The sequence below is a fragment of the Cygnus olor genome, chromosome 12 (assembly GCF_009769625.2).
Source record: "Cygnus olor isolate bCygOlo1 chromosome 12, bCygOlo1.pri.v2, whole genome shotgun sequence".
Classification (NCBI taxonomy): Eukaryota; Metazoa; Chordata; class Aves; order Anseriformes; family Anatidae; genus Cygnus; species Cygnus olor.
The window spans coordinates 19,163,395-19,190,695 of record NC_049180.1 but is presented as its reverse complement, the minus strand read 5'-3'; the positions used below and the strand labels follow the sequence as shown (position 1 = coordinate 19,190,695).

Sequence of the window (27,301 nt, the reverse complement as noted above, 5' to 3'; positions counted from 1 at the left end):
AGTACAGTTCAAAACACTTCTAATAAATGATAAATAGCGAAACACCCTGTAGACCCAGGTCTTTTACTGGTTTAAAGGCAAGATTTGTAACAGCTTTTATTGTAGCGTGGTCCCCTTCCCATATGGTTGGACTTCTGAAAAATTAATTTGTCCTGTAACCATTTGATCAAGTGGCTCTCCAGGCATCTGCTGAGTACTTCTGCAAAATGTCTTTGACACCTCCCATATGTATTGTGGGAATAATGAAGTTGTTGAAGTGCAGTATCTTCATGTTCCAAATCCAAAAGACTGTAGAGCTGTGATCTTGCACATCTCTGTAGTGTAGTATTTGCAAGAGTGCTGAAGTCTTCAGGGGCTTTGAGTAAGTAGAGGTAGAAAATAGTAACTATTCCTATTGTAGAATAATGAATGTGTGAAATAGTAGCTTAACGTAGCATGTCCATAGCGGGTTGTTGCATTGTGTGATTTCTCAGTTTTTTGAAGACATGCTTGATATTACAGCTGTTCTCAGACTTTTTGTAAAGGAACTTCATCCTGTGACTTACCAATGAAACATTTAGCAATCTTAGCAGGACTTCTGTGCATGGTGAACTGAATGCTTGATGTGGCATCGTAATTTGAACAAGTGTTATATGATGTAGGAAAAGAAAGCAACGTTTTAATGTTGATATACATATTTTCATTTCATATTTGCAAGTAGTATTTGTTAGTCTACTGCAGTCTTCAGGGGCTTTGAGTAAGCAGAAGTAGAAAATAGTAAGTATTCTTATTGTAGAATAATGATAGTGTGTGAAATAGAAATGATTTTTAGAAAGGAATCCGTATTTTCCTTCAACTTTTGCAGGAGAATAATGTTTTATAGATACAACAAGCTGTTTTACTCTATGTGAGTATCAGTGGTTGTTGCTATTGAACAGCTGTTACTTTTAGCATTTGATATTTTCCGTGAAGAATTAGTACATCATTAACGTACAGTAAGGTGAAAAGTTTGCTCTATCCCCAAATGCTTCTTAGAGTACGGAAGAATTAAGGTTAAAGCACAGACTGTATTTGCAGCTTTCTGCCAATTTGGCTGCTACAAATTTTTAGGTCAGGGTTGTGCAGCTGTTTGTCAATACTATGAGAACTCCTCACACACAAAAGTTGGGGATTATTAATGATTATTTTCTGAATATTTTTTCTATCTCCTTAGTGTTGCTTCATTAATTACTTTTATAAAAAAAAAAAGTACCTAGAGCTGTCCTATTCAGAAAGTAAATGTTCCTAATGGTTGTAAGTTTTTCTGTTTTCCCCACAAATGGATTGTAGCCCTTGTACTCTAAAGGATGCTTTAACTTTTCAGTCATGACTATCTCTGTGCCAACATTGTTATCTGGACATGTCGATCCTCTGATCTATTTTATTTTATTTAATTCGTCATCTAGCAGTACTATGTAATTTTTATCCCAAATGAAAGATGGCAAAGGAAGGGAAAGTGTGGTTGGCTCAGTGGACAATCAATTTTAGAGAAAAATAGATATAAACTTTTAACTCCTTTCTTACGCCTTTTTTTTTTCTTCTTCTTCTTCCAAGGAATTACTGTGCTGATAAAGAAACTGTTACATTCATTGGTATATTCTGTTTTTACCTAGTTCTTAAAACTTTAGGCTTTTCAAGCATCATTATATAGCAGTGTAACTGCTCATAAGAGTTGTTTTTCTTCTTTTCTTTCTTGTGTGTGGTTCAGTTTTGTTTTTCCCAAAATTTATGTACTGTGTCGAGATATTGAAAAGTTAAAGGTTTAACATTAAAACATAACGCTTGAGACCTGAGTTGAAAAATTGTGCTGAAGTAGATCTTCTGTTAGTACACTATTAACAAGACCTTGAAATACATAATGCCAGATGTCTAGCAGCAAGGTGAGAGCAGAAGTGCTTTTTCCAGATGGTCCCTGACATTTGAAGGCAAACAAAAATGCTGAAAAGTACTTTTAAACGAAAGAAAACCAACCCAAGCCTTGCTGTATCATCAGTTTATTAAATAGACATTGAGCACAAAATTGAAATCAAGAAGAGATCATAACTTTGAAAAATATCAAACACATTAAATATTAGTCTGGGCTTGAATTACAGTCTGTCTGTTTCTGTGTGTTTATTTATTTATTTTTCTCCTCAGCTCTGTGGGGTTGGCAAAAGCAGCTTTAGAAGCAATTAATGGCTTCAATCTCTTTGGAAATCAGGTAATAAAAATGTTTGTTTTCTCTTTTCTTTTTTTAGCAGTAATGATCTACATGGAAGATCAGAGAATATTTAAAAAAAATATACCACAATTTGTTTGATTCCAGCTTTAAAAAAAAATTGGTTAGCAAACTGATTGCTACTGCTTCAAGTACAGAAATTGTCTGGTAAAATAATTACTGTTCTTACTATCAAGAATTACTTTCCTTCTGAAGTTAAAGAAATCTAAAGTGATGACACCATCTTCTGAAAAAGGACTATGTTGCCAAAAATTTTTTTCTTTTAGAATTGTATTTGTTGATCGTAATGGAGTATACCTTTACCTAGAAGCATCACCTTACTTCTGCATTATTTTTTCAAGTGCCTTTTGATCAAGAGCTTTAAACAAGCTACTTCAGCATAATCCCACTGTTTTAGAGGTTTTAAATTTCAGTATGTCACATTGTGTTAAAATCTTTTCCCATTTTTTCGTGTGGCTTGTATCAGTCAAGAAAGCAAGCTTTTTCTTCAATTTTTATCTCTGACTTGTTTTCCCCTTCTACGTGCATTTTTTTTTTCAGGTATTACACCTACAGTATATAGGTGAGATTAAGGAATCATCTTCCAAATGAATAGCTTAGAAAATGTACAAATGGAAGAGATGCATCATTGTCGTGCTATAGGTGTTATTAATTAATGGAAAAGAAAGGTAGGAGTGCAGCTGAAAAGAAAGTTGGAGAGCATTAAGGGCATGTAGAAACAGCTGTAAACTTTCTGGTGAGGTTTTTTTTTTTTCCTGTAAATTTTGTGGAAGGAAGGATAGGCTGGTCAAGCCAGAAAGTGGTGAGCTGAGTAAGCTAAGCCTTCCAAATTGCACTGTTTTCTTGGAAGCTTACATCCTTTTCAACTTGTAGTTAGTGTACCTTACTCGCATGCCCAAATGGCTGCATTTCATAAAGAGGTTCATAAGAAGTTGATGAAACATGCTTTATCACTTCTTAGGCTTGAGTGACATTCAAAACTTGGTCTAAAAAGCAACACAAGTTTACATGAATAGCCTATTTTTATACTTTTTTTTTTTTTTTTTTCCTGTAATCAGGCAGTTGTTCTCTAGCAGTTTATGATCCTTTGGGTTTTTAATTATTTTATATCATGACTTTGATTTTAAGTACTGTTTGTATATTTTCTGAGTAAAGTTTCCATATATTCTTGCAGTTTTCAAGGTAGGATTGTTTTTTTACTTTTTTTGCAATACCTATGGTCTCCTTTTGTCTTGTAAGTCAGATGGATCTGACCTTTAGATTGTGATTCTTGTCTGCTTCAAATATTCAGCTTTAAGAAACTTGGCTAAATGAGTTGGTTTGCCAAAAAGAAAATGATGCAAAGGAGAGAAGATACAAGTGGTGAATGGTGAACAAGCTCAATTCTCAGGTGCTCTCTGGGTCAGATAGTGTGTATAAGCTAGGTCTATTGTAAACGTGATGGGGAGATGGAAGGTCCAAATTACTTTCCAAGTTCATTTCTGTACTACTTGATTTATTAAAAAAAAAAAAAAAACAACTTAGTTATTTGTGTCTCCATTTTTCTACTGGCAAAATGGAAGGTATGTATTGGAATGATCATATTAGAATTAATTTATATTAATTAACACACAATTATTAGCCCTTTTGTGGCATGCTCAAATGTCTTTAACTGAAAAAAAAGCTGTAAAGCTTAAATATTGTTTACTTTGAAATTTTGCAGTAACGCAAAGCATATAAACACATAGCTGTATTCTGTTTGTGGGTGAGCTACATATTGCAGAAATATGCATTGTGTACAGACGTTACTTGTATATAATATTTCAGCATACATTTATCTAGAAACTACATAGGATGAATTTAAAAAGCCTAGTCTGTAGTTCATTCTAGATTAACAGTTGCATTTGTATATTAACACTTGCTATTAAACAAAATGTAGAAGTGACTTCTATGTACAGTCTTGTACTGCTGAAAACAGTAGGAAGCTTGTCCTTGACTACCGTAGTGTAAGTATGCTTTGAAATCTTATAATAAAAATTTATCTTAACCCTTCATGAGCATACACCTTAGTGATAAGAATCTACTGTTTTTTTGGGGGGAGGTACAAGATTGTTGCAGAAAAATGTGTTTGGATCTATCATTTTTTTATGTCAGTTTCTTGTTGTAATCTAGCAGATACTGTAGTGTTTTGTGTAACCTTGCCTCTGAGATGGCTTTCTTCTCATGTGCTTGGCTTTAGCACTCTGAGAAGGCTCATACCGATATACCTCAATTGTAAAGGACACTGCTACGTTCTCTGAATGTTGCATTTGTGGAAAAGAAAAATCTGTTAAGGTGTATCACTGTTTTATACTAGTGTGATGGCTTTCCAGACTCCATTCCACAGTTTTTCACTCCCCTTGGAGAACCCCATCGTTTTATTGATGTGAGCTTTTTAAACCATGGGATCACATTCACCAACTAGTACTTCCCTGTTTACTATTCTCAGTCATAATCATTTTATTTGTGACCGTACTTAACTAATAGCGAGAGTTTCTGCACTTCAGCTAGCGTTATTACTCAGCGTTCTGCATCTCTTGGAACAATTGGAAAGCTCAGGGACATGGAGCTAGTTCAAGAAGCTCTTGAACTCTTGAAGCTCTTTCAAGCAACAAAAAGTTGCTTGAACATCTGAAAAAAAATCATTAAGATCTTTCTCTTAGTGGACAAAAAGTACTTTCTTACAATGTAGTCACAGAAACAAATAAATGAATAAATAAAAAAACCAAACACACACAACCTGTTTTGACTGGAACTTTTTAGAGCTATTGCAATGCCTGGGTTGAAAAATGAAAGTTGTATTTTTGTTTTAAATCTTCTATTGAGGAAATGCTGTAGCACTTACTATTTTTAGACCTTTTTATCTTCTCAAGTAATAGTGCAGGATGTACCCCTGAATGTGAGGGTTTCTGACTCTTAAAGACTTCCATTATAATTTTTGTGGATATTTCTTTTTTGTTCCTTTTTTTTTTTTTTTTTCCTTTGGACAACAGAGTTGTTCTCTTTAGGTTATACTTCGGGGATATAATAATGGCTGTTTGCTTATGAGTGGAGAAGTATGAAAATGGCCTTACACACACTGTTGCAAAAAGACTTAGCCATAGCCATTTGGTGTAGATTGGGTTTATTTCAACTTCCTGAAACTGTTACCATGTGTTAAGAAATAGGAGCTAGGAGCCTAGTTAGGAGCTAAGGATCTTAGGTAATGATCAGACATTATACATACATTGTCAGTATTTCAGAAGAAACATTTATCTACAATCTTTACCTTCTCAATAATCTCAAGCACCAGTAAATGTGGCTCTTATTTTTTTTTTTTTTCAAATGATATTTTACTAAATTCTGAAGTGGATGAATAAATTGCTGAAGCAAAGCGAGTTTAAATAGTCTGAGAATTTATTTCCAAGATACTTTGCATAAGCAGAAACCATTTTGACCTTCAGTCTGCAGCAGAGCCTGCCTTTGTGCTTAGCTCCAGCTGTGTTCCAATAGCTCTGAGAAATCCTGCTGAGCCCCTCAGGAGGAACTGCACCTGCAACTACACTTAGTGCAACCTGCACAAATCACTGGCGACAGACTGCTCAACATTTCCATGCAGATATTTCCACTCACACTGTGCATACTGGGAGAAACTAGTAAATATTTGTGTATATATACGTATTACTGTATCTGTGCTCTCACACATGCTTGTATGTTTTATGTCTTGGAGTATCTCATGATGGGGAAGTTGCCCTGTGCATTCATGCAAATAACCCGAGAAGACATAAAGTTTACTTGCTGGTTGTAGATAATCACATTGAACTATTGCTTTCTCCTCCTCTCCCAGAAATATAGATACATTAAAAAAAAAATCCTATGAGAAATTGTGCTTTTTTTTTTTTTTTTTGATGTAACAAAGCACAGCTAGATTTATGTTCAATTAATTGTATTGCAATCTTTGTTAGGTGCCAGGTAGAATAAAGAACAATTACGAACTGAGAAACAATTGGCTTTTCATGTACTCTGAATTTTATGTGCTTTAATATAAAGGACGAGTTCATACATGGCTTTTAATGCTATTTGTTTACATCTTCATTATACTAGAATTATTTCTTAAAAAGCAGGAATTATAAGCATAAGAATGCAGTCAAGGTGTAACCCTAATCGCTTTGTCAGCAAAAGGAGATTTATTTACACATCGAGAAGAGAATTTTTAATGTAACAAATAAATTGGCTCTTTACTTAATTTCTCATTATTTTACTTTAACATCCTATGCTAAACTTCTTAAATTTATTCCCAATCTATTGTGTATGTCTGAAACAACAGTTATAAATCTACATGAGGTAGTTAATATGTATGACTTTGGCATAGGAATTCAGATACGATCCTTACTAGTGCAGTACTTAAATCCTTAATTGTAATTAATAATAAAGATTCTGACATCACGTGAATATCCAATTAAGAGATTATAACTTGAGTAAATAATTCATAATCACTAGTAGACAAAAACACCTGGTTTTGTTTAAAATTTCAAGTTATAATTTTTTCAAAAATTTTTGGCTTTATTTTTAAAATATTTGAAAGTTCAAAACATTTTCACTGTAATATTGTGTTTCATTTTCTGATTAGTTGCCAGCTACTAGACTATTACAGCATAACATTGTTAAAACAAAGAGCTGTTTAGTTTCACCAGCATGTGCCAAACTTTTTTCCTTTCTCCTTAAATTCCATGTTCTATTTACAGGGCTGCTCCTGGTCTGTTATATTTGTGGATTTTGATGCTCATAACCGTAACAGACAGACTCTGTGTTCATTGCTACCCCGAGAGTCAAGGTCTCATGTAAGTAATTAAACGGAATTCACCTTAACAGTGTGTGGAGAAAATAAATGAATATGAACATAATTCTTAGCTTTATGACAACCAGTTTGTTCTGTTTAATAAGGATAGGAGTTTGTTGGGAAGGTGTTAAATTTGTGCTTCTTAAACATCACTGTGATGTAGATGTGTCTCTGAAGTGAAATCAACAGGGCATTCTTTATTTTAAAAATACTTAGGTTAGAATGTTAGCCTGTTGGTATCTTTCTAAATAATTTCAAAATAAAATTAAAAATAATAATGATCTGCAGTAAGTTAAGTAAGGCTTGCAGTCTTGGTGATTGTCTTGTTTTTACCCTAGTGGTTCAGTTTCCGTTACAAATTCAGTGACTGCATTTTTGAAAGAGTACATTTCTTTTAGCTTTAATTTTTCTTTTGTATAGAAAAGAAGCCTTTAAGGTTGGCTTTTCATTAATTGCAAAATATGGAGGATTTCTTGTTACTATAAGCCACTGTTGTAAGTAAGTATTTTATCAGTGAGTAAATCTAAGTGACATAAGTACAAATTAATCAAAAAACATCTATTTCAGTATTAGCATCAAAGGTAAATTTGTTCTTTGAAAGATGGTTATTTAATATGAGTGATAATGGAGTTCTACTGCTTTTTCATTCTGGGATCTAATAGCATTTTGGTTTATGAAATGAACTATTAATCTTCAACGTTAATGGTTTACTCATTGTATAAAAGAATCAAAGCAGAGTGATAATACTGGATAATTAAAAGGCACTGTCAGCTAATTTTTTAGTTTAACATTATAACTAACTTGTAGTGGTGATATACTAGTTAATAGTTTTTGTTGTGTTTTCATTTTGTGATAGTTGCCAATAGTTCTTGAGAAATGCCACATATATTTTTTCCTGAAATTATTCCCTTACTTCCTGAATGTAAATCAAATAGGCTTGTTTGTTACAGCAGTTGGAGACAATTCCTGAAAAAGCTTTTCAGAAATGATGATTTAATCATAGTTACTTCTCAGCATTGCACCTTTATAAATTGTTCGGGATTCTTTTTGAGCATAGGATACGCAAATATTTGTTTTTCTTCCAGGAATAAGCTAGAGGCTATTTTTTTTGTTTCTCAAAACACAAAGTTCCACAATATGTTCATTTATTATCAACTGATAATTATCAGTTATAACAGATTATTAACTCTAAAGTAGGTCAGATTTTGAGTCAAATGAGTTCTTTGTCTTTCAAATCATATATCTGAATATTGGGTATATGGTTTATTCCTAAACATTTTAGAAGTCCCACTTTGCAAGTTACTTCAGTATATTAGTACTGTGATTTTGATAAATATAAGATTGTTTCAAATGTATATTTTACTGAGTAGGTAAAATAGTCTTTGTGCATCACATAATTTTCAGAGATTTGATTAAACTTATGACTTGCTGTTTTCTCCTCTCCTTCTGCAGAATACTGATGCAGCTCTTCTGCCCTGTCTCAGTTATCCTGCATTTGCTTTGGATGATGAGGTTTTGTTCAATCAAACACTAGATAAAATTATTAGAAAATTAAAAGGAAAATACGGGTTTAAAAGATTCCTGAGAGATGGATACAGAACAGCGCTGGAGGATAAAACACGGCGCTATTATAAACCAGCAGAAATAAAGGTACTTGGCATATATATATAAGGGCAAGTTTCGGTTTTCTGGAGTGTTTAGGCCATACTTAAAAAAAAAAAAAAAAAAAAAAAAAAAAAAAAAAAAAAACAGATATGGCACCTTTAGTATTTGCAGTTTGAATTACACAGCAATTCCCAATTGTTTCAAATGAAGGAGAGATGCATTTTGTAATTTGGCATGTGCAGTTTTGAGAGATTGCTAAGTCAGCAAGTTAATTGTTGATTCGTTTTGTAATGAATGTGCTTCCATTTACATTTAGGGTATAGTTGATTTCACATAACAAATAAGAAAGTTATTTATCATTTTATTTAATTTCACAGCTGACTAGAGTCAGAGTGTATAGAAAACAGTTTTGCTTTTGACCACAGTGTTTATCAGTAAAGGTTATCTAAATGAAAATTTACTATTTTTACTCCCCAATAGTTTCTCTGTGGAAAATAAAACATAGATTATGTAAATACTCTGCTTGAGAATGAGCCATATGTAAAAGCACAGTTGAAGTGCCTGTAGAATTAAGAGACTGTAAGCTAAATGAAGAGCTGGTGTCCTAAAATGTTTTCACATTCATCTTTGTCTTTTGTCGCTTTGAAATAGTTCTATAGGATATGGAAATGTATTTCCTGAAACTAAAATTTGAATCTGAAATAGCTGATTAATTTTTCTTCGTTTTAGCTTTTTGATGGCATTGAATGTGAATTCCCTCTGTTCTTTATTTTCATGATAATTGATGGTAAGTATGGCTTTATGTTCTTGTTTTATAAAGGCATTACAGGCCCTTAGATGAAGAATACAAAATCATTTTTTGTCCTGCATATACAAGCAGTGTCTGCTGTAAGGAAGACTCATTGAGAGTTCTGCCTCATGGGTTAAAAACCAAGAACAACAACAGAAAAAAGAAAAAAAAAAAAAGACAAAACCAAAAAACACCCATATTTCAGCATTTGTAACTTGAATTCTGTTCTTACAATATAACTTGATATGCATTTTTCAGAAGCTTAGATCTATGACATTCACTTCTGCATTGCTTTTTAAGTCTTAAAAACTTCCACAGTATCAGTACTTCACAGCAGCATATGAGAGAAAAAGAAGTAGAATCGAGAATATAATGACAAACTGAATGTTGTCACAGATATTTTCAAGTTGGTTGTTCTGAGATGAATGAAACAGAATTTAGAAGAGAATAAGGCAAAGCAGAAGGCCTAGTTGCTCTTTTTAAATGCCTTTGCTTCCTGGCTATGTTTTTACATGTAGCCAGTTGGTCTGATGAATAAATAAATACATCCTCAACTGACAGACCTTGTCTCGAGGTTAGGAGACATACTAGAAAAGTTCACAGGATGATTTCAGGATGGAAGCTAGAACTCACACAGAAGGAAGGTCAGAATAAGAAAATCAGTAAGGGTTACAGCCATCAAAAAGATTCATTTGTCTTTCAGCTTTGTAAATGGATGAAAATCTGGCCATATTTCTAGCAGCTGTTTTTGCTCTTTAGTGTGTGAAATAGTTTTCAAATAAAGATTGTGAGACGCATAGAAGTCTGCTCTCTGCCTTGACTCCTGTGTGCTCACCCATAGATTAAAATATTTTGTTTGAACATGTAATAAGGTTTCACAGTTGATTTTTCTGAAGGAATGCTTGACTTTTTTCAAAAGGAGTGAAGCCCCCAAAAACCCAGGAGAAAGGCATTGACATTTTATGCTGCCCACTTACAGTTTTGGGAAGAATAAAAAATACAGTTGTCTTTAACTGAAGTTAGTTTCTCTACTTTTCTTGTGTTATAAAGAAAAAGTACTAAATACATACCATGCAAATATTGTCCTAGTGTTTTGTTTTGTTTTGTTTTTTCCCTGTAGCTCAATTTAAGCAAATAGAACAATTACATCAGTGGATTTTGTGCACTTGCATCCAAATCCACAAGCTTCATTAATGCAAAATTTGAAGTGCATACAGAGAGACTTAAACTGTAAAAATGGCTAAACTGTTTATAATAAGATGTTCTGGTACATTTGTTGTTGGTGAATGAGTTACTAGTTTGTGGTTTTCTTTTGTCTTACTTTTGCCTTTCAGAAATAACAATTCCTAAGAGTGCAAAAAGACTGCTTTAGTACTAATTTCCCTTTGGGATGTTTCTCAAAAGGAAATTGTTTAGGACTTCATAGATAGTAGATATGCATCTGTAACTGCAAGGAAGGATTGAAATAAATAAATCAATGTGTGTTTTGGGGGAGGATAATAAGTATTTGAATAACATTTTTGAAAGCTTTTTTAAATTTCTACTCGAATCTGGAGGATTATGGTGGTTTTGTAGGATAAGGGAAACATGGAAAGAAAGGACATGCACAGGAGTGAAAAATGAAAAGTTTGACTTCTTTCCCTTTAAATGTTTCAAAACATTTCTGTTTTTAAAAAGATTACTCTTATTTGTCAAGTTCATCCAAGTTTTCCTTGATGAGCAGAAATGCTTTTGCTATTTTTGATGCATCTTTTCATGTAAGAACTGAACGCTGGTCATAATAGTATTCATCAGACTAATTTTGAGATGACTAAATTCTACTAGAAAAACGTTTAAGATGCTGGTACTTCCAAACTTAACACTTTTTCCCTTAAGGCATCATCATAAAGAGTTGACTGTGTATTTAACATCTCAAGATGTGTCACCTGTTCTTAATCTCTATCATGTTAAAATTACTATATCTACATAACTTATCAATGTAAAGATTCCATCTAAATATCTTTGGGGGGGAATTTTTCAATTTACTTTTTCAAGTTCCTATTGTATTGATCTTTTGGGAGTTCTAGACAATTCATTTTTAGATCATTTTGAAACTCTGTCCTGAATATTTAGAAACAGCCTATGTGTCTCCACCCTGGCATACAAGCTCTGCTTCTTCATTCTACTATAATTAAGGAAGTTATTTACAGCTAGCTGGGCTGGTTGTCTGAGATCTAGTCCACTTCTGAGCCTCTATAAGTTCACAGCTTTACTCTGTGATGTAACTTACAATTGATTTCAGTTTAAGCTGATAAAACAATGTCTGACTCATGATCCCTGTGAGATTTAGCTGTGGTAATAAGCAAGCAGTTAGTTTAGTGTTGTACTTTTTCATGAACAATTTAGTCTGTAGGCACTGCACCACAGAACAATAAACACTAGATTTTTCTTTTATGAACACTAAATTCACAGAACAGTTACTTCTTTCATTGAATTAATTATTGTTTGTTTTTTTTTGTAGGCGTTTTTAGAGGAAATTTTGCACAAGTAAAGGAATATCAGGATCTTCTGGATCCTTTGCTTCAACATACATCTGAAGGTATAATTTGATAATTGTTCTTTCAAAACACTTTTTTTTGTTCTGAAACTATAAAAAATACTTACACTATTTATGGATGTTGCAGTAAACAAAAAGGGAAATAATAATATCCCTGTTTCATGATAGCAAAATACTAATATTGAAATAATCTCTTGCAAGCATTATTTAATTGTTTGACCATTTTTGGCCAACAAGTTGTCTAGTACTGAGGTGACTATTAAATGAAGGGAGAAAACCCAAGGTGTTTTGCTCTAATGCAGCTTTCATTTCTTTTGGGTATGGTTTCTTATCTGTAGTGCATTTTTGTTTCAGTGAAAACATTTTTGTATAGTACAGATGGTGTATGTATTCTGGGAAAAAATTCAGTGGAAATGTTTGGTGAAAAATAAAGTGGTTTACTGTGGTTCTCGGTTTCCAACACTGATTGTGGTTTTGAGAGAAAATGATGAATGACAGCAGTCTGTCTGCTCAAATAGCTACCCGGATAACACTTCAGCTTTATTAGGGGAATACAATCAAATAATAATGGAAATAGAATTTGATTTATTTACTTACTGTACTTATTTTAAAACTCCATAGGGTGTCCTGTTGTACCCAAGTATTACTATGTGCCAGCTGATTTTGTTGAACTGGAAAAGAAGAATCCTGGCAGTCAGAAACGATTTCCTAGTAACAGTGGACGTGATGGAAAGTTTTTCTTGTGGGGACAGGCAGTTTACGTCATTGCAAAGCTCCTGGGTAAGAGGCTGAAGAAATTCTATCAGGTTTTGACTCATCATAGATAAAGGATATTTATCTTGTTAATGTTTTTCTTGAATCTGAACAAACATACTGGCTTGAATTTCGAAAGGACTCCAGGTAGTATGGGTAGCATGTGTGTCTTCTGCTTTGGTATATATGTGATGGGCAAAAATTGCTTTTTGTTCTTCATGTTGAATTTTTATGCTGCATGCAGCATGCTATGAAGCTTACTGGTGTATTTTATAGAATACTGAAAATCTTCTAAACACAATAGCCTTCTCATTTGTTGTTTCTTTTCCTGACATTCCCTCGTATTTTGCATGCAGTAATGCTATTTTTCGAGAGAATTTTTTTGTTGCTTTGGTTGAGGAAGTTTGTCAAGCTTTCATGATAGGGTCTCTGTTGTAGAAGAAGAGAAAGTAATGCCCGGCCACTAGGTATTCAGCTGTTCCATGCAATTGAAAATTCATTCTTTTTTTTTTTCATTTACTGGCTGCCTTTTCTTATATTTTTTACATGCTTTTTGTTGATTCTGTGCTCTCTAGAAATAAGGTATGAGTTTTTAGGATTTTTTTTTTTAGTATAGACCAAATTGGATTCCAGTAAATATGTATTTCTGATAATGGCAATGAACATACACTGAGTGTGTACTTTTAAATAAAAGCGTAAATATTTAAAATTAGCTTAAATTTCATATTATTCTGTTATTACTCATCTTCAATAAGAAATGATTTTGACTACATGTGTAAATTTCTCAGCAGTGTAAGTCAATTTAAAAAACCGAGGAGATAGAACAACAATTCTGGGAACAGCTCTTCCTTTTAAGTACTATTAGGCAGAGGCCATTGGTCTTGCAGTTGTTTGGTTAATCAATTTTATAGTGTCATCAGTACTGCAAATAATTTAAGTAGCATTCATGCCTTTGGCCAGCATGAGAAGTCTGATTGCATGCATCTGAAAACAGATGACTGTTTTCCTTAAAATGTGTTTTGGTCACTGATGGGTTAGTATATTAATAAATTCTACATTTTTTTTAATCTTTTTTTTTTTTTTTTAAATAATCTAGCTTGTTTTTTAAATGCAACCACCTGGACATAGCCTGTGACTGCAGGAAGAGGCCAGAGCAGGGAGCTGGGTCCTTCCCCGCAGGAGCCAGGCTGCATTCTGGCAGCAGGCGGCTGAGGGAGAGGCTTGCAGGATCTGGTGGCTGAGAACCACTGGCATAGCTCCCAGCAGCGGCAGGCTCCTTCTTGGCTTCTTCAGTGCACTGCCCAGCCAGAGTGCCCTTCACTGCCTGCCCAAGCATTTGATTTCCACCGCACCATCTATTCAGCTCCATGTTCCTGCCAAACACTGATAGGCCTGAAGCAGGACGTATTTTGAGTTTATAAACTGCTGTCTTAATTTACTACACAGCGTAGTATTCAGAAACTTCTTCCTTATCCGGATGTTTATTTTTATTGGAGTAGTTAATTTTCTTTCAGGAAAAAGTTTAAAATCATGGAAGTTTAGCTTGCTTTCCCAACCCCTCCTCCCCCCCCCATACCCGTGTAAAAAAAACTCCACATATCAAATAATAGGTTTCTGTTAAAAAGTGAAGCACTGTTTATAAGTACTACAGTACTATAATTACATGTAGCAAGAATGATACCTGAATCATTAGTTTAAATGTAGTTTTGTAGACTGTCCTTTTGATACGTAAATCACTGATCTAAAACAAAGATTACAGCAGCAGAACTGACCGCATAAAATGTTTGCATGCCTCCTTCACAGAAGCTGCAGAAAGCACTCAAGTCATTCTGTGTTTTTATTATCATTAACTTTCAGCTGACAAATTAGTAAGTCCTAAAGATATTGATCCCATTGGACGTTATGTACCTCCACAAGATCAGCGGAATGTTAGCATGAGATTTTCAAACCAGGTAAGCCTAACCTTAGTATTACAGTGTTTTTGCTGAAAACATATTATCAATGTATTATGTAGTCCTCTAATATTAGAACGAAAGTGCTAGGAAAATTCAAGATTGTATGTACATTTATAAATGGAGAATTACTTTTAAAAGGAAGATTTTAACATCTGGGGTTTTTGGGAAGTGGTACGTTTGCTTTCAAATTAAGTGATACAATCAAAATGATACATGTTATAAGTTTAAATAGCTGCTAATCATTGCATTTCTTTGAGTTGTAAGATATGTCAGGAAGGCAAGAGGAAATTTACGTTTTTTTATTACTTCCAGTTAATTACCACCACTTCAGAGTATTGAAATATTATTTTTGTTTAGAGCTACTAAGAGCTACAAGTATGAAGTTCTTTTTTTGGTGTGTGTGGTATATCCATGTGTTCCTGGATTTGGCTTAAATCCACAGCAGGAATGAGTGCCCAGGGATGGGGAGTGCTTGGAACCTCGTAATTCAAATCTGCAGTAAATAGAATAACAAAACAGAAAGCAGGTATATATGTAGAGGACTTCTTTTATTAAAGAGTAAGAACTGGATGTATGAAAATGTGCAATTAAAAGAAGTTTTTTGAGCCTTTTTGTTTCTCAGTATGAGAAATATATATCTGAAAAGTTTCTTTTTCAGCACTTTGCATTTGTTATTGAAGCATAAAATATTATATACTGCATATTAAGTAAGGTGCATATAAGCCTACAGAGGCAAAATCACTATGAAAACCATTGTTGTTGGCAAGTAACCTTCCTTTCTCTAAAAATTACCTCTGCAGAGTCAGAGATTATTTCATTATTTTCGCAAATAACATGAAAGAACTGCATTTTTACATAATTTACTTCAAATCAGTTGTTTCATCTTAAAGTTTTGTTTGGTCCCGGGTGTAAAAGAAACTTTTTAAAGGAATTTAAAGCTTTGAAAGAATTTCAAAAATTTCAGATACATTATTTCTTATATTTGAGAAACTTCCTACATTACTGACTCATACAACACTACCAATGCTTCTAAATGTAAACAAGTGGAAAAAATACCACAGCCGTCATCACTTTCTCTTCCTGCCTGTCCTTCTGATATGGACCACGTTTTGATTTGATACATACAATTGTTCAATGTATTTTATTATTTCTGGTCTTTTGTGTTGCTCTTTTCTCAACGTTTAGCAGTATTGATAGAGGAGCTGTGTGCCAAGGAATCTTCTGTCATAAGTTATGGAGGAATTTTTTACTTTGTCCTTTTGTGGATGTAAAACCTGTTGTATTGCTGTATTGTACTGCCTGTACAAGCTGTTGAGCGTGAAGGATGAGATGAGCCACATACACATGTAAGCCTGTAGTTTCACGCTGGAGAAGTACAGTTAGGAAAGTTTAACTGTTCTGATCATTGAAGATTGCTCAATTAATTCAGCTTTCTTAATGTTAGCCCTTCAAATTTCTCTGTTCACCACTTAGTCTGATATTACTCTAGTCAGAAAAGAAAGTGCCATGTTCTAGTCTTCTATTTTTCCATATAACCGTTTGAAAATTGGCAGCATTGATATGCTCTCAGCATTTTAACCTCTGCTAAGATTTTGCAGTTTTGCAGTCATTGCTGAGGCATATTATACAGGAATGTAAGGATGTTAATGTAACTGTGCGCTGTAGCTACTAGCTCGAAACAAAGAGAACAAAAGAAACTAAGTAGTAACACTAAGGATGTATAATGATTACTCTAACATTGAAATTCACTTAGAATTTGTTCTGAAATGTATTTTCGTTTTTATTTCTGTAGTAGAAATATGCAATAACAAATCCAATAAACAAAACAATTTTTTTTGGACCAGCTGTTAATATGTTGGAAACATTTTACTGTACTGAAGAGGCTATACTGTAAGGTTTGCTGCATATAAACTCTGGTCTCTGAAGGTCTGCCCTTCCTGTAGAATATAGGCCTATAGGCACACAGAAATGTGGTCTGATTGAAGGACCTCGGTGGTTGTTTGGAAGGGAGTTTTATCTAGATTTAATACATCGAATGTCAGTATAACTAATGCTGTGAATTCATCGCTCAGCCTTCAAAATCTGATAAAAAGAGGACAGTCTCATTTGCTGTGGAAAATTGTGGGATCAAATGAGCAGTATATTAAAAACTTAATGACCACTAATACTAAACTACCTATTCTATTTATAACTAAAAGAAATGTTTTTTCTCATACTTTAATGTCCCTCCTGAATTTATTTCTCAGTTTTCAGGAAGAGGTCTCACTATGTTCCATTTTGGGGAAATACCAGTGTGGCGCTGCAGCAGGATTCTCTTTGCTAGCTGTAGACTGTTCCAAAACATAATGAAGTCTGATGGCAGTCAGAGAGTTTCTCCTTTGCACTAGTAATTTGCTTTGTAGGGCTAAATGATCAGTAGCATTTCAGTTTAAATACCTTTCAAGTTAAAAAAAAAAAAAAAAAAAAAAAAAGGCAAACAAAACAAACAAAAGAAAAACACCACAAAGCATGGAATTCATCCATGCTCCATCTACTTTACTGAAAGAAGATAATGCAGGGCATTCTCTTTCAGTGGGGTTAACTCTTCAAAACATCATTGCTCTTAGAAGAGCTATTTTTGTTGTTCCTGTTTCAATATCTCCATATCCAGAAGAGATTATAACAGTTTCAGTTGTTGGATTCTCTTTTGGGAGAATATATGAGGGTCTGCAGTAGTAACAATAACATATGAGAAATGTCGTGAGTTGGGGTGAGGATTTTCTGTTTTCGTTTTGTGTTTTACTGCAGCATATGAAAGCTGATTTATTGCTGTCATATTAAATTTGAATTCAATAAAAATGATGTTAATAAATTGCAAGGTTAGACTAATTGATCTTCTGGGTTAATGTGAAATATAAGTACAGAGCTTCAATTAATTCATGATGTTGTCTGTCAGCATGCAGTGACCATGTCCTTTTAGTGTTTTGCTTTGTAGATTTAATTTGTAAAGACTTCACTTATGTTATTGGAAATGAAAGTTAATGCCCCCTGATGATGTTGGGAAGGGAATAGTCAAAATCGTGAACTGTTTATTTATTTTCAGGGAACTAAGTAACATACGTAAAGAAGGAAATAAAATTGCAAAGTATAGGTAGTCTGGAACGTGTTAGGATCTTTCAGCCACCTAAATTATGCTCAGGTTTATAGAGTGCCTAATTTTGATGGTTTAAAAATTATCATGTTTAATGATTTGTTTTGTAATGTTGCTTATAAGCATATTCTTACCTTTCATTTGTGTTAATACAATTGCCTACTGAAGTTAACACAATTCTGAAATGGTTAAATGTTATTCTGGAATTTATGGCACACCTGTGTCCATATTGTATTTCATTAGAGAGGTCTAGTCTGTTAGTAGTATTGACCGTAAACCATTAAGCAGTATTTAGATGCTTTCAGAAGCAGACGTTTTTTGGATCATTTGTAGTTTAGTAGCAGCAAGGTGGATTCTTTGGCTTAAGTACAATTTCTTATGTTGCATTCTATTTCTGTTTTCCTCCTATTGCTCCATATGCTTGGAAAGCCCAATAGGTACCATTCTAATCTGTGTTCTTGAATAATATGTCCACTTTTTCTCACATGTTCAAAATGAATGGATTTTTTTCAGAGTTCTGAGATTTCCTGGGAATCTGTGCAGAAAAGCGTATAGCGATAGCATCTGTCCAGTGAGACTGCAGCAAAAGACTGATATTGAGCTGCTTTCTCTTCCAGTGCCAGGAATGGAGTCAGGGGTTTTCCCTTCAATCTGCCTCTGACAGTTTATAACCTTGTTACAAACCATGAATTTTTTGGAGAGCAAGCAAAACTAATCTGTCTTTTACCTCTGTCTTCTGAAAACACCAGGGTGTATTTATCATTTGCACAGCATGCAAGATGTAGTTGAAACGGATCCTTCTCCCCACCATCCAATGTGAAAATGCAAGGCAGAAGGGTGCGGAGGGGGGTCTGTTACAGTGTCCTAGGGAGACAGTGATTGATGTGTCAACAGCAGTTTGGCTTGGGTTATTACACAAATGTGAAACAGCACACATTAAAAAACTTTTAACGATAAGATTTAGGTAGTGGACTTATTTAGGACTTCAATGTTTTTCCACATCTTTTTTTAATACGTAGCGCTATGTGTCACTATCACTAATGAAAAGGGTGACACTATTCATGAATAGTTTGTCTGTTACTTTATCTGTGTTTTTTTCTAGAATACTTCTGATCCTTCAGGTCTTTACATGCTAAATGACAATGAATGCAGCTCTTGGTTTAACATTTGTCTATAATACTTTTTTCAAAGTTCAGGCAGTTGTTTACACATTCAAGTCTTTCTCAAATAAAGATGATGGAAGCAGCAAGTCTTCTCAAAAACAATTGCAGTAGGTGTTGATAAATTATTTTGTCTAGTTCATCAATCCGTGAAACCCAGCACATAATAAATAGATTTGAATGAGATATTAAGGAATCAGCAATTTATTAAACTGTTTTTTGGCCTGAGTATTGTTTTCTATATATATAATTATGCAGCAAATACAGAGATTTAGTCATACAAAAGCAGGATGCATTTAGAACCTGTTTTTTAGCCCAGCCATCATAAGCCTGAACTTAGCTGCCATGAATACCTCTGAGGCTTTCTTTCTGACTTTTAGTTCAAGACACATTTATATGAATCTCAGGTTTTGACATGATGAAATTAGAGTAGGGAGGAAACGATAAAACCACATGGAGAAGTCTAATTCTGAGGGGAAATCCACTGTTGTGTGTCTACTTTGTTAATGACCACCTTTGTTAAGTCAGTAAAAAGTATTTGCTTTTATTTAGGGACAATACCTTATAACCAGATTTGGTGATGTGCCAGTTGTGCAACAGATGCATTTGCTCAGTTATGGCCTATGTTAGAACCACTTCTTACTGGCTGCTATAAATGAGGCATGTCACTGAATGCATCTGTGTGAGAGACATTAGTACTAGTACCACAGAAGGACATACCTCCATGGAGATTCACAATACAGATTTATGTTCAGCTGGTTACCTAGTCCCATTCTTTGAGATGTAGTAATAATTAAGCTGAGTCTTAACTTGAAGACTGCTCCCAAGTTAGATCACAGGCTGTATATAAATCAAAGCAGTCTTGGAGGGAGCTGCCTCGTTCTCTGGGGAGTTATTGCTTTTTATTTTAAAAATTCAAGACACTGTGGTAGAGAACTGGTTTGTGTTTTATTAGTGTTTGTATAAAAGAGATCGATAGCATGATTAACTGATTCTGAGGAGGAACATCTGTTAATGCCACTTGAACTTTTGATTTCTTAATCTGATCTGTTTGTGCACATCTTTTATTCATGTGGCAAACCACCAGCATTTTTAGCAGAAATATAGTGCGGATGTACTTTTGGGAACATGTTATCAGGAATTTCTTCTGTAAATCCCCAAGATCTTACTTGATATCAAGGCTCATAGATGGATGACTGAACAAGCAAGCGTTCGCTCCAAACTTTTTGTTCCAAATTAATCCATCTATCCATCTATCTGCACAGAAAATGCTGTATTTCTATATAATCAATTGATAGAAGATGTATTTAATTTTTGTCATTCGTGTTCTGGTAGTTTCTAGACAAAAGTAGGCATAAAACCCCACAAATTCCTTAGGAATGAAAATATGTGCTCTTTTTAGTTCTTTTGATTTTTTTTTCAGTCATTCAACTACAGAGAAGAAATAAACAGGGAATAACTCAGACCTCTCATCTTTTTAGTTAGTAATGCATGTTGCCACTGAAAAGAAAAGCCATTTCAAGACCCATGATGTTGATTTTTTTATTTCACCCAACATACTGAATTTATTCATATTTGCATGACTTCCTGATGTAATGTAAAATACTATTCCTTACTTCAAACACAGAGTTATCTGTTATAAACAATGCAAGGAAATGTTATCTCCTGTTAAATGTAATACATCATATATATTTATATGTATATAAAGTGTACATTATGTGTAATTTTATATGTGTAAATATAACTCTTAGTTGCTGTCAGATTGAAGTATTTCAGAGTAAAGGGTTGAAATCAGTTCATTATTTTAAAATGGATATTATCAGTTACCTGTTACTTCCCTCTTTACAAAAATATCTATCAAAATATTATGTTGTATCATGTGGAAGGAAATATATTGATTGTACAACTTATAAATTTTTGTATAAAGCAAAGTATTTCTCCTACATCATTTTTTAAATTAAAAAAATATATAGTGGAAATTAATACCAGAAGCTTTTTTATTATTAATTCTTCAACATGCATCTTGCAAAGTATTATTGACAGGACAATTTTCCCATAGTTCTGAGACGTACAAGTTTTAGTTTGTGGTGGTCTTTCATTTTGTTTACAAAATAGGAAAAACAATGCAGTGATGTCTGTTATGCTCATGAATTGTTTAAATAGACGTTGCCCCTGTTCACGTTATATCTAACAAAATAGTAATGCAAACAATTACTTTTTCACTGTTTTCTAGGGTCCTTTAGAAAATGATTTGGTAGTGCATGTGGCCCTCATAGCAGAAAGTCAACGGTAGGTATTTGCTTTTACTAAGAATATATACAGTAAGTAAGTGCTGAACAATATACATCTTAAATTTGTTAAAGGGATTCAAGGAAGTGTTGAATTTCATCCTGCTACTCATCTATCTGATGCCAAGATAATTGCTAAAGCTAAGACTACTTTTTGATTAAATTTGTTATTGTTTTGTTTGTAGCCTACAGGTTTTTCTGAACACATATGGAATCCAAACTCAGACTCCCCAGCAGGTGGAACCAATTCAGATATGGGCTCAAAAAGAACTTGTCAAAGTAAGGAACTCTGCATTGAAAATTACCTATCTATCTGTCTGTCTGTCTATCTATCTATCTCTCTTAACAAAATTAGTTTATATCAAGCTGTTAGAATTGTATCTCCTTAGATTTGTTATCTACCTTTTTTTTGTGTTATTCTAATTCAGTTGCGTATCTTGATATGCCAGTACTGGTCAGTTATACATGCCTAGTTAGAGCTTCCAGTGAAGCAGTGAAGCCCAGGTATTACCTGATTAGGCTTATTACCTGAGCTACTCTCAAAAAGATAATAATAAAATATTAGTAATGCAGTAGACTAAGTGAAACTTGATGGACAAACACAGGCAAGTGCGTAATGGTCAAAGAAACGGATATAAGGCAATAGGCATAAGCCATCATATAACTTCATAGTACAGCCTCTATAAAAAGCATTATACAGTCTTCTTTAACTGTTTCTTCTACAAGTCTGCTGCATTGAGTATATCCAGGAAGTTTGGTGTTTAAATCCTTCTTGATTTACCCCTTTGACTCAGTCTACGGTCAAATCTGTGGCCAAAAATCCTGGGGTGAAGGGAATTTTCAGAATCTCCTTCATCCCCTGTGAAGGCTTCAGATTTTTCTTTTTCTATACAGGCATGTAGTCCTGTGGCAGATTACTGCATCCCCTTGCTTCCAAGGGCTGTCCCTGTTAGTCCTTACTCATACTGAGCCTCACTGATAATGACAGCTTAGAGGCATCTGTTTAAGTAGCTGTCATTGCCATGTGAAGCCAGTAGTCAAAGGTGAATGGCATCTACAGGCCACACTGATCCATTTCAGTGTTCTCTTAGCACTACCAAGTCATCTTTTTGTTCAGTAGTTTTTAGTATTTTAGATACAACACTTTGGCCTATGTTGAGTAAGAGTCTGAGGCTATCCACTCCTGTTTGTCCTGGAAATACATTCAAAGTAAAAAGACTGTGACAGATGCTGTTGTGAATGATAAATGCTTTGATCTGCAATTGTAGGCAAACATATCAAAAGTCCTAAGAAAATCTATATGATTACTGGGTGCCTATTTATCTCTGTTATAACTGGTCCTGTCCTCTGAAAAAAAGCCTTGAAAAGTGTCCCGTCTGTACATAAATAAGCCTTAACAAGCTGCAGGAGGCTGTCAGACAGGTAAGGTGATCAAGAATCACAGATGTGCACTTGATGTATTTATACTTCTCCACATGAAGTTTGGTCATCAACCAGGTACATGAAGGTCTTGCCAAACTGAATTATACAGGTTGTCTCAAACAAGCCTGATGAATTCTGAATGTCTTGGGGAAGTATAATCCATGTATGTAGTTTCAGTCCTGAAGGTGTTACCTATTTGTTCCTTGACTGCAACTATGCAAGTCTCTCCCTCAGAAACTAGGATCACATGGCAGATGCCATTATCTATATTAGAAGCTTCTAGGACACAGAGGAAAACAAAACCAAAAATAGAGTAGAAAATATATCCTCGCAGACTTAAGAAGTCTGAGGTATATTGCTGATTGATGTACTAAAACCTTGCCAGCTTACTCAGAAAGATGATTACCCCCAAATAATGACTGCCATTAACATCTGAAAAATACTTACAGAGAAAACAAATATCCTTGTTTACATTCAGCCTTGTTCACTTCTCAACCCATTTTTGCTCGCTGGTTTTCTTGATGGTATATTTCAGAAGGGATTCTCTGACTGTATTTGTCTTCTAAAACTGAAATTTTGATTTAACAGATAGATACCCCATACATTTACTATAGTTCTATATGTTGTCTCTCTGTCATACATTATTTCTTTGGTCTCCCTGACAAAAAGATGAGACCTTCACTATATATATATATTTATTATTATTAATTAAATTCTTAGCTATGACAACTTTGTTAAGATTTCTTTTTCAAATGCTGGTGGAATTCTGACAATTCTCATATTTTCTTTATACTCACGGTGGGTAGGTACATGTACTTTTAGAAAGAATGTAGTGAAAAAAATGAATCACCTGATTAAATCACCTGATCCACTTTTCCTAGTGGACCTCCAGAAAAGGCTGTGTCTTTATGTCTATTACCATTTTTCTAGTCTCCATTATGTACTACAAAAACATTCTTTTGATTTTGTGATGTGTATATGGGCTACGTAAAGCTGTTAATGTTTGATGTCTCCATTCCTTTCAGCTTGAATATAGTTATTCTATGCATAAACATAGGCAATATCAGGAAGGCCCCAAGCTGACCGTAGTAAAAAGCTATTGAGTATAATGTTTGTTCAAATGTTCACTTTCATTTGCTTCTGAATTTTCTTATTATAAAATAAAGAAATATTGAGCTTAGAAAAATGTTTAAAACTCCTGTTATAAAATCATAATATGAATTAAGTTTTGGTAATAATGGGCTTGTCACCTAAAACAACCCAAATAAGGAAAAAAGTACAGCTTTCTGTTGGATTTAACTGATACATTTATGTTGTTTTGCCCACAGCTTAGTTGCATTTTTACGGTTTATTCTGATACACTGTAAGAAATTAAGGTTATTCCTTTAATATGTAAGTATTACAAAATTATATCAGTTGAAGTAATACTAGGCATGCATAATTTAATATAACTCAAATAAGAATCAAGTAATGAATAATGAGATAACTCCCTCTTGCTTTTTGTGGTTGATGCATCAATTTTGCATGCCTTTACTAAAAGTAGAATAAGGAAGGATCTTTATATGGCTCCTATATTACTGTTTTATCTTTATATAAACATAGGAAAAGCATTACAGAAAGCAGTATTAGCCAATCAATACAAATGATCTGTTGGGGTCTTATTGAAATAAATAAATAGTAAAGTGTCCATAAGCAATCTGAAGATTTTAAAAATACTATAGATTTTGTAGATAAGAAAAATAATAGGAGTAATAAGCTAAAAATAAGACCTAAAACAAGAAACAAGTTTTTGCTGAGTTTTGAAACTGTGCAGATAGGCAGGGCCCCTGTGGTGCTTTGCAGAAGTCAAGAGTTGGACCCATGCATCTCAGTCGTTTGAAGAAAGGAAGAAAAGAATAAAAGCAATAGAAATAATGATCATATTTTATGAATCTTGCTTTCTAATTAAAGTAGAATGCAGACAGCTTCCTATGTGAGTATAAGGAAGTCATATATAGGTTTTCTTCAGTTTTTGTGATTATTTTTCACAGGCTTACTTCCATTTGGGAGTCAATGACAAACTGGGATTATCTGGAAGACCGGACAGGCCTATAGGATGCCTTGGAACATCAAAGGTTGTTGCAAGAAATTTTCTAATTTTTATGTAATTGTTATTAATGTCTATTTCAGATAAACATTGCATTAGTCTCTGAACTGTTTTAAACAGAATTTAAGTGTAATTTTATTTTACTCATGTCTTACTTTTAAAGTCTTTTTAACATATTTTGCTATTAAGAATGCACATGCTCCATCTTACTATTAAAACTGTCATGTTTTTTAGGCATCTAGCTACAGTAAAACTTGGCCAAAACAGAATTAGTGGTGAAGTGAGTTTAACTGGAATACAATGTAGATCTGCATACCTTATAAAAACCAGAGTGCTTAAAACTAGATATGTAGGTTTTTTTGTTTGTTTTTGTTTTAATACAACTGTTCTACATTCATTATTTCTTTGATAGTTTCAAAATACCTTTTTTTCCTTTTCAGCTGCTTTAATGTTTCAAATATTTTAAATTTTTAAGTTTTTTATTTTAAATTTTTCTATGATTCTAAAGAAAAGATTAATGGAAGCTTTATCTCCCAATAGATTTATCGAATACTAGGAAAGACTGTAGTTTGCTACTCAATCATTTTTGATCTAAGTGATTTCTACATGTCTCAGGATGTTATGATGCTGATTGATGACATTAAGGTAAGACAGATCTATCTTAACTTTTCCCTTGAAAAACTGACAAAAATAGAGTCTGTAGAAGAATAAACTGTGGAGTTAGATAAAATACAAATGTGCAAGGTGAACACTGTGTAGTACGTATTCTTCTAATACAAAAATAAACTTGCAGTTCATGTTGGAAAGAGTATTAAGATGAATATTTTATCAGCCCAGTATGAATTCTAGCGAGTATCTTTATCTAACAAAAGAAACTCACCTTAAAGTGATTAGGAATGCTGTAGTGCAGCAGGCAAATTATCCTTTGTTTCTTTGGGAAAACAGATGTTTGAGGCTGCAAAAAGGAGTGAGACTGGACTGCTTATGGGAAATATGAAAGCTTCATCTGGAGGAAATATTACTAAACTTTGCACAAATATTAAAAATTGCCGTTCTTACCCAACTTTAAGGATGACAGCAGTGTGCAGCTTACCTGCTAACTCCCCTGGGCTTGAGCAACTACTTCCAGTGCATGGAAGGTGGCACTGGTTATTCCATGCAGTGATTCAGGACTTGAATTCCTGTGCATACTTCCTAGGACGTAACATGTAGTCTGTCTACAGATTTAGTCTGTGATCAGGAGTGTTTTCAGAAAATCTGTGAATAAGCAGTACTTGAAAACAACATGTTCTTTGAAGAAATCTATAACTCTTGGTGTTTTATTTATTAGCCAGGTTTTTTGTAGCCTCTTGGGTTTTTCAGTGCTGTTACTTTAAGATATCCCTTCTAATATCTTGGATTGTGTATTCTAGTACATTGTGCTTGTGTATTTTTTTGTGACTAACATGACTTTCTTACCTAGAATGCACTGCAGTTCATTAAGCAATACTGGAAAATGCATGGTCGTCCACTGTTTGTTGTACTTATCCGTGAAGACAATATAAGGTAGAGAAAGATAAAAGCATCATTTTCAGTGTCATTTATACCTCGTTGGAAAATTAATGGGGCTCTGTTTAAAATTTCAGAGGGAGCAGATTCAATCCGATATTAGATATGTTGGCAGCCTTTAAAAAGGGGATTGTTGGAGGAGTGAAAGTTCATGTCGACAGAGTACAGGTATGATGTTTTTCCTGAATGGAGTGTTCTTATTTCCTAATATTGGTAAATATATTCTTATTACTTGTACTTTTCATGGGACTTCTGAACATTTTACTTGGCATCATAAAATTAAGAAGTCAAGGACCAAGACGTTTGGTACAGTTTTTCTTTTATCTCTGAAATAACATGGGCTTATTTTAATTCCTTTTGATGAGTCTTTTGAAAGCGTTAATCTTCACAGAGGATTTTCAGAAGGGAGAAGGGTTTTTTGTATGTTCAGATGTCTTGTGAAATTACCACCAAAGAAAAAAATCCATGATGTCAAGCGTTAAAGGATTTCTTTTGATTTGATAATCAACAGGAAAAAAGGTATTTCACATATATTAAAATTTTTAGAAGAACAAAGGTCTATTTTTTTTAACATCTTTGGTGTTTCAATTTATCTTAAAGTAGGAACATTGCTTCATTAAAATGTGAAAATTACTGAGTCAGGTGCTGTTTTTAGGTACTTACACATGCTGTCTTAGTTTACTCCTATTGAAGAAACCCTCTTTTTGTTAGAGGGAGGACCAAAGACAGATAAAGAACCTGTGGAAATAATGGAAAAACAAATATTTGGCTTTAATGCAACTTTAAAAAATAAAAACTACTAATAAAAAAAAAATGTGTGAGATATGATGCTTTAATTTTTTACCGTGAGCTCCCTAAGTTTTAATCTGTTAACTAAAGCCATGATTTACCATTGAAACTAGTTAAGTGATCTAATGCCTTTGGCACTTAGAGGAAGCCATATGCCCTGTGCTCT

General features: G+C 33.8%; 1 protein-coding gene across 7 annotated transcripts in view; it reads left to right on the top strand.

Moving 5' to 3' along the window:
- Nucleotides 1–27,301, top strand: part of PHKB (phosphorylase kinase regulatory subunit beta) — a 76,702-nt gene that overhangs the window by 30,013 nt on the left and 19,388 nt on the right. For all 7 annotated transcript variants that reach the window (XM_040571653.1, XM_040571648.1, XM_040571654.1 and 4 more), the window contains 13 exons: nucleotides 2,155–2,218; nucleotides 6,979–7,074; nucleotides 8,526–8,723; nucleotides 9,408–9,465; nucleotides 11,969–12,046; nucleotides 12,626–12,784; nucleotides 14,615–14,709; nucleotides 21,236–21,291; nucleotides 21,476–21,569; nucleotides 24,743–24,826; nucleotides 25,339–25,443; nucleotides 26,261–26,343; nucleotides 26,424–26,514. In XM_040571653.1, coding sequence (XP_040427587.1) covers nucleotides 2,155–2,218; nucleotides 6,979–7,074; nucleotides 8,526–8,723; nucleotides 9,408–9,465; nucleotides 11,969–12,046; nucleotides 12,626–12,784; nucleotides 14,615–14,709; nucleotides 21,236–21,291; nucleotides 21,476–21,569; nucleotides 24,743–24,826; nucleotides 25,339–25,443; nucleotides 26,261–26,343; nucleotides 26,424–26,514 — 1,261 coding nt within the window. The remainder of the gene's footprint in view (nucleotides 1–2,154; nucleotides 2,219–6,978; nucleotides 7,075–8,525; nucleotides 8,724–9,407; nucleotides 9,466–11,968; nucleotides 12,047–12,625; nucleotides 12,785–14,614; nucleotides 14,710–21,235; nucleotides 21,292–21,475; nucleotides 21,570–24,742; nucleotides 24,827–25,338; nucleotides 25,444–26,260; nucleotides 26,344–26,423; nucleotides 26,515–27,301) is intronic.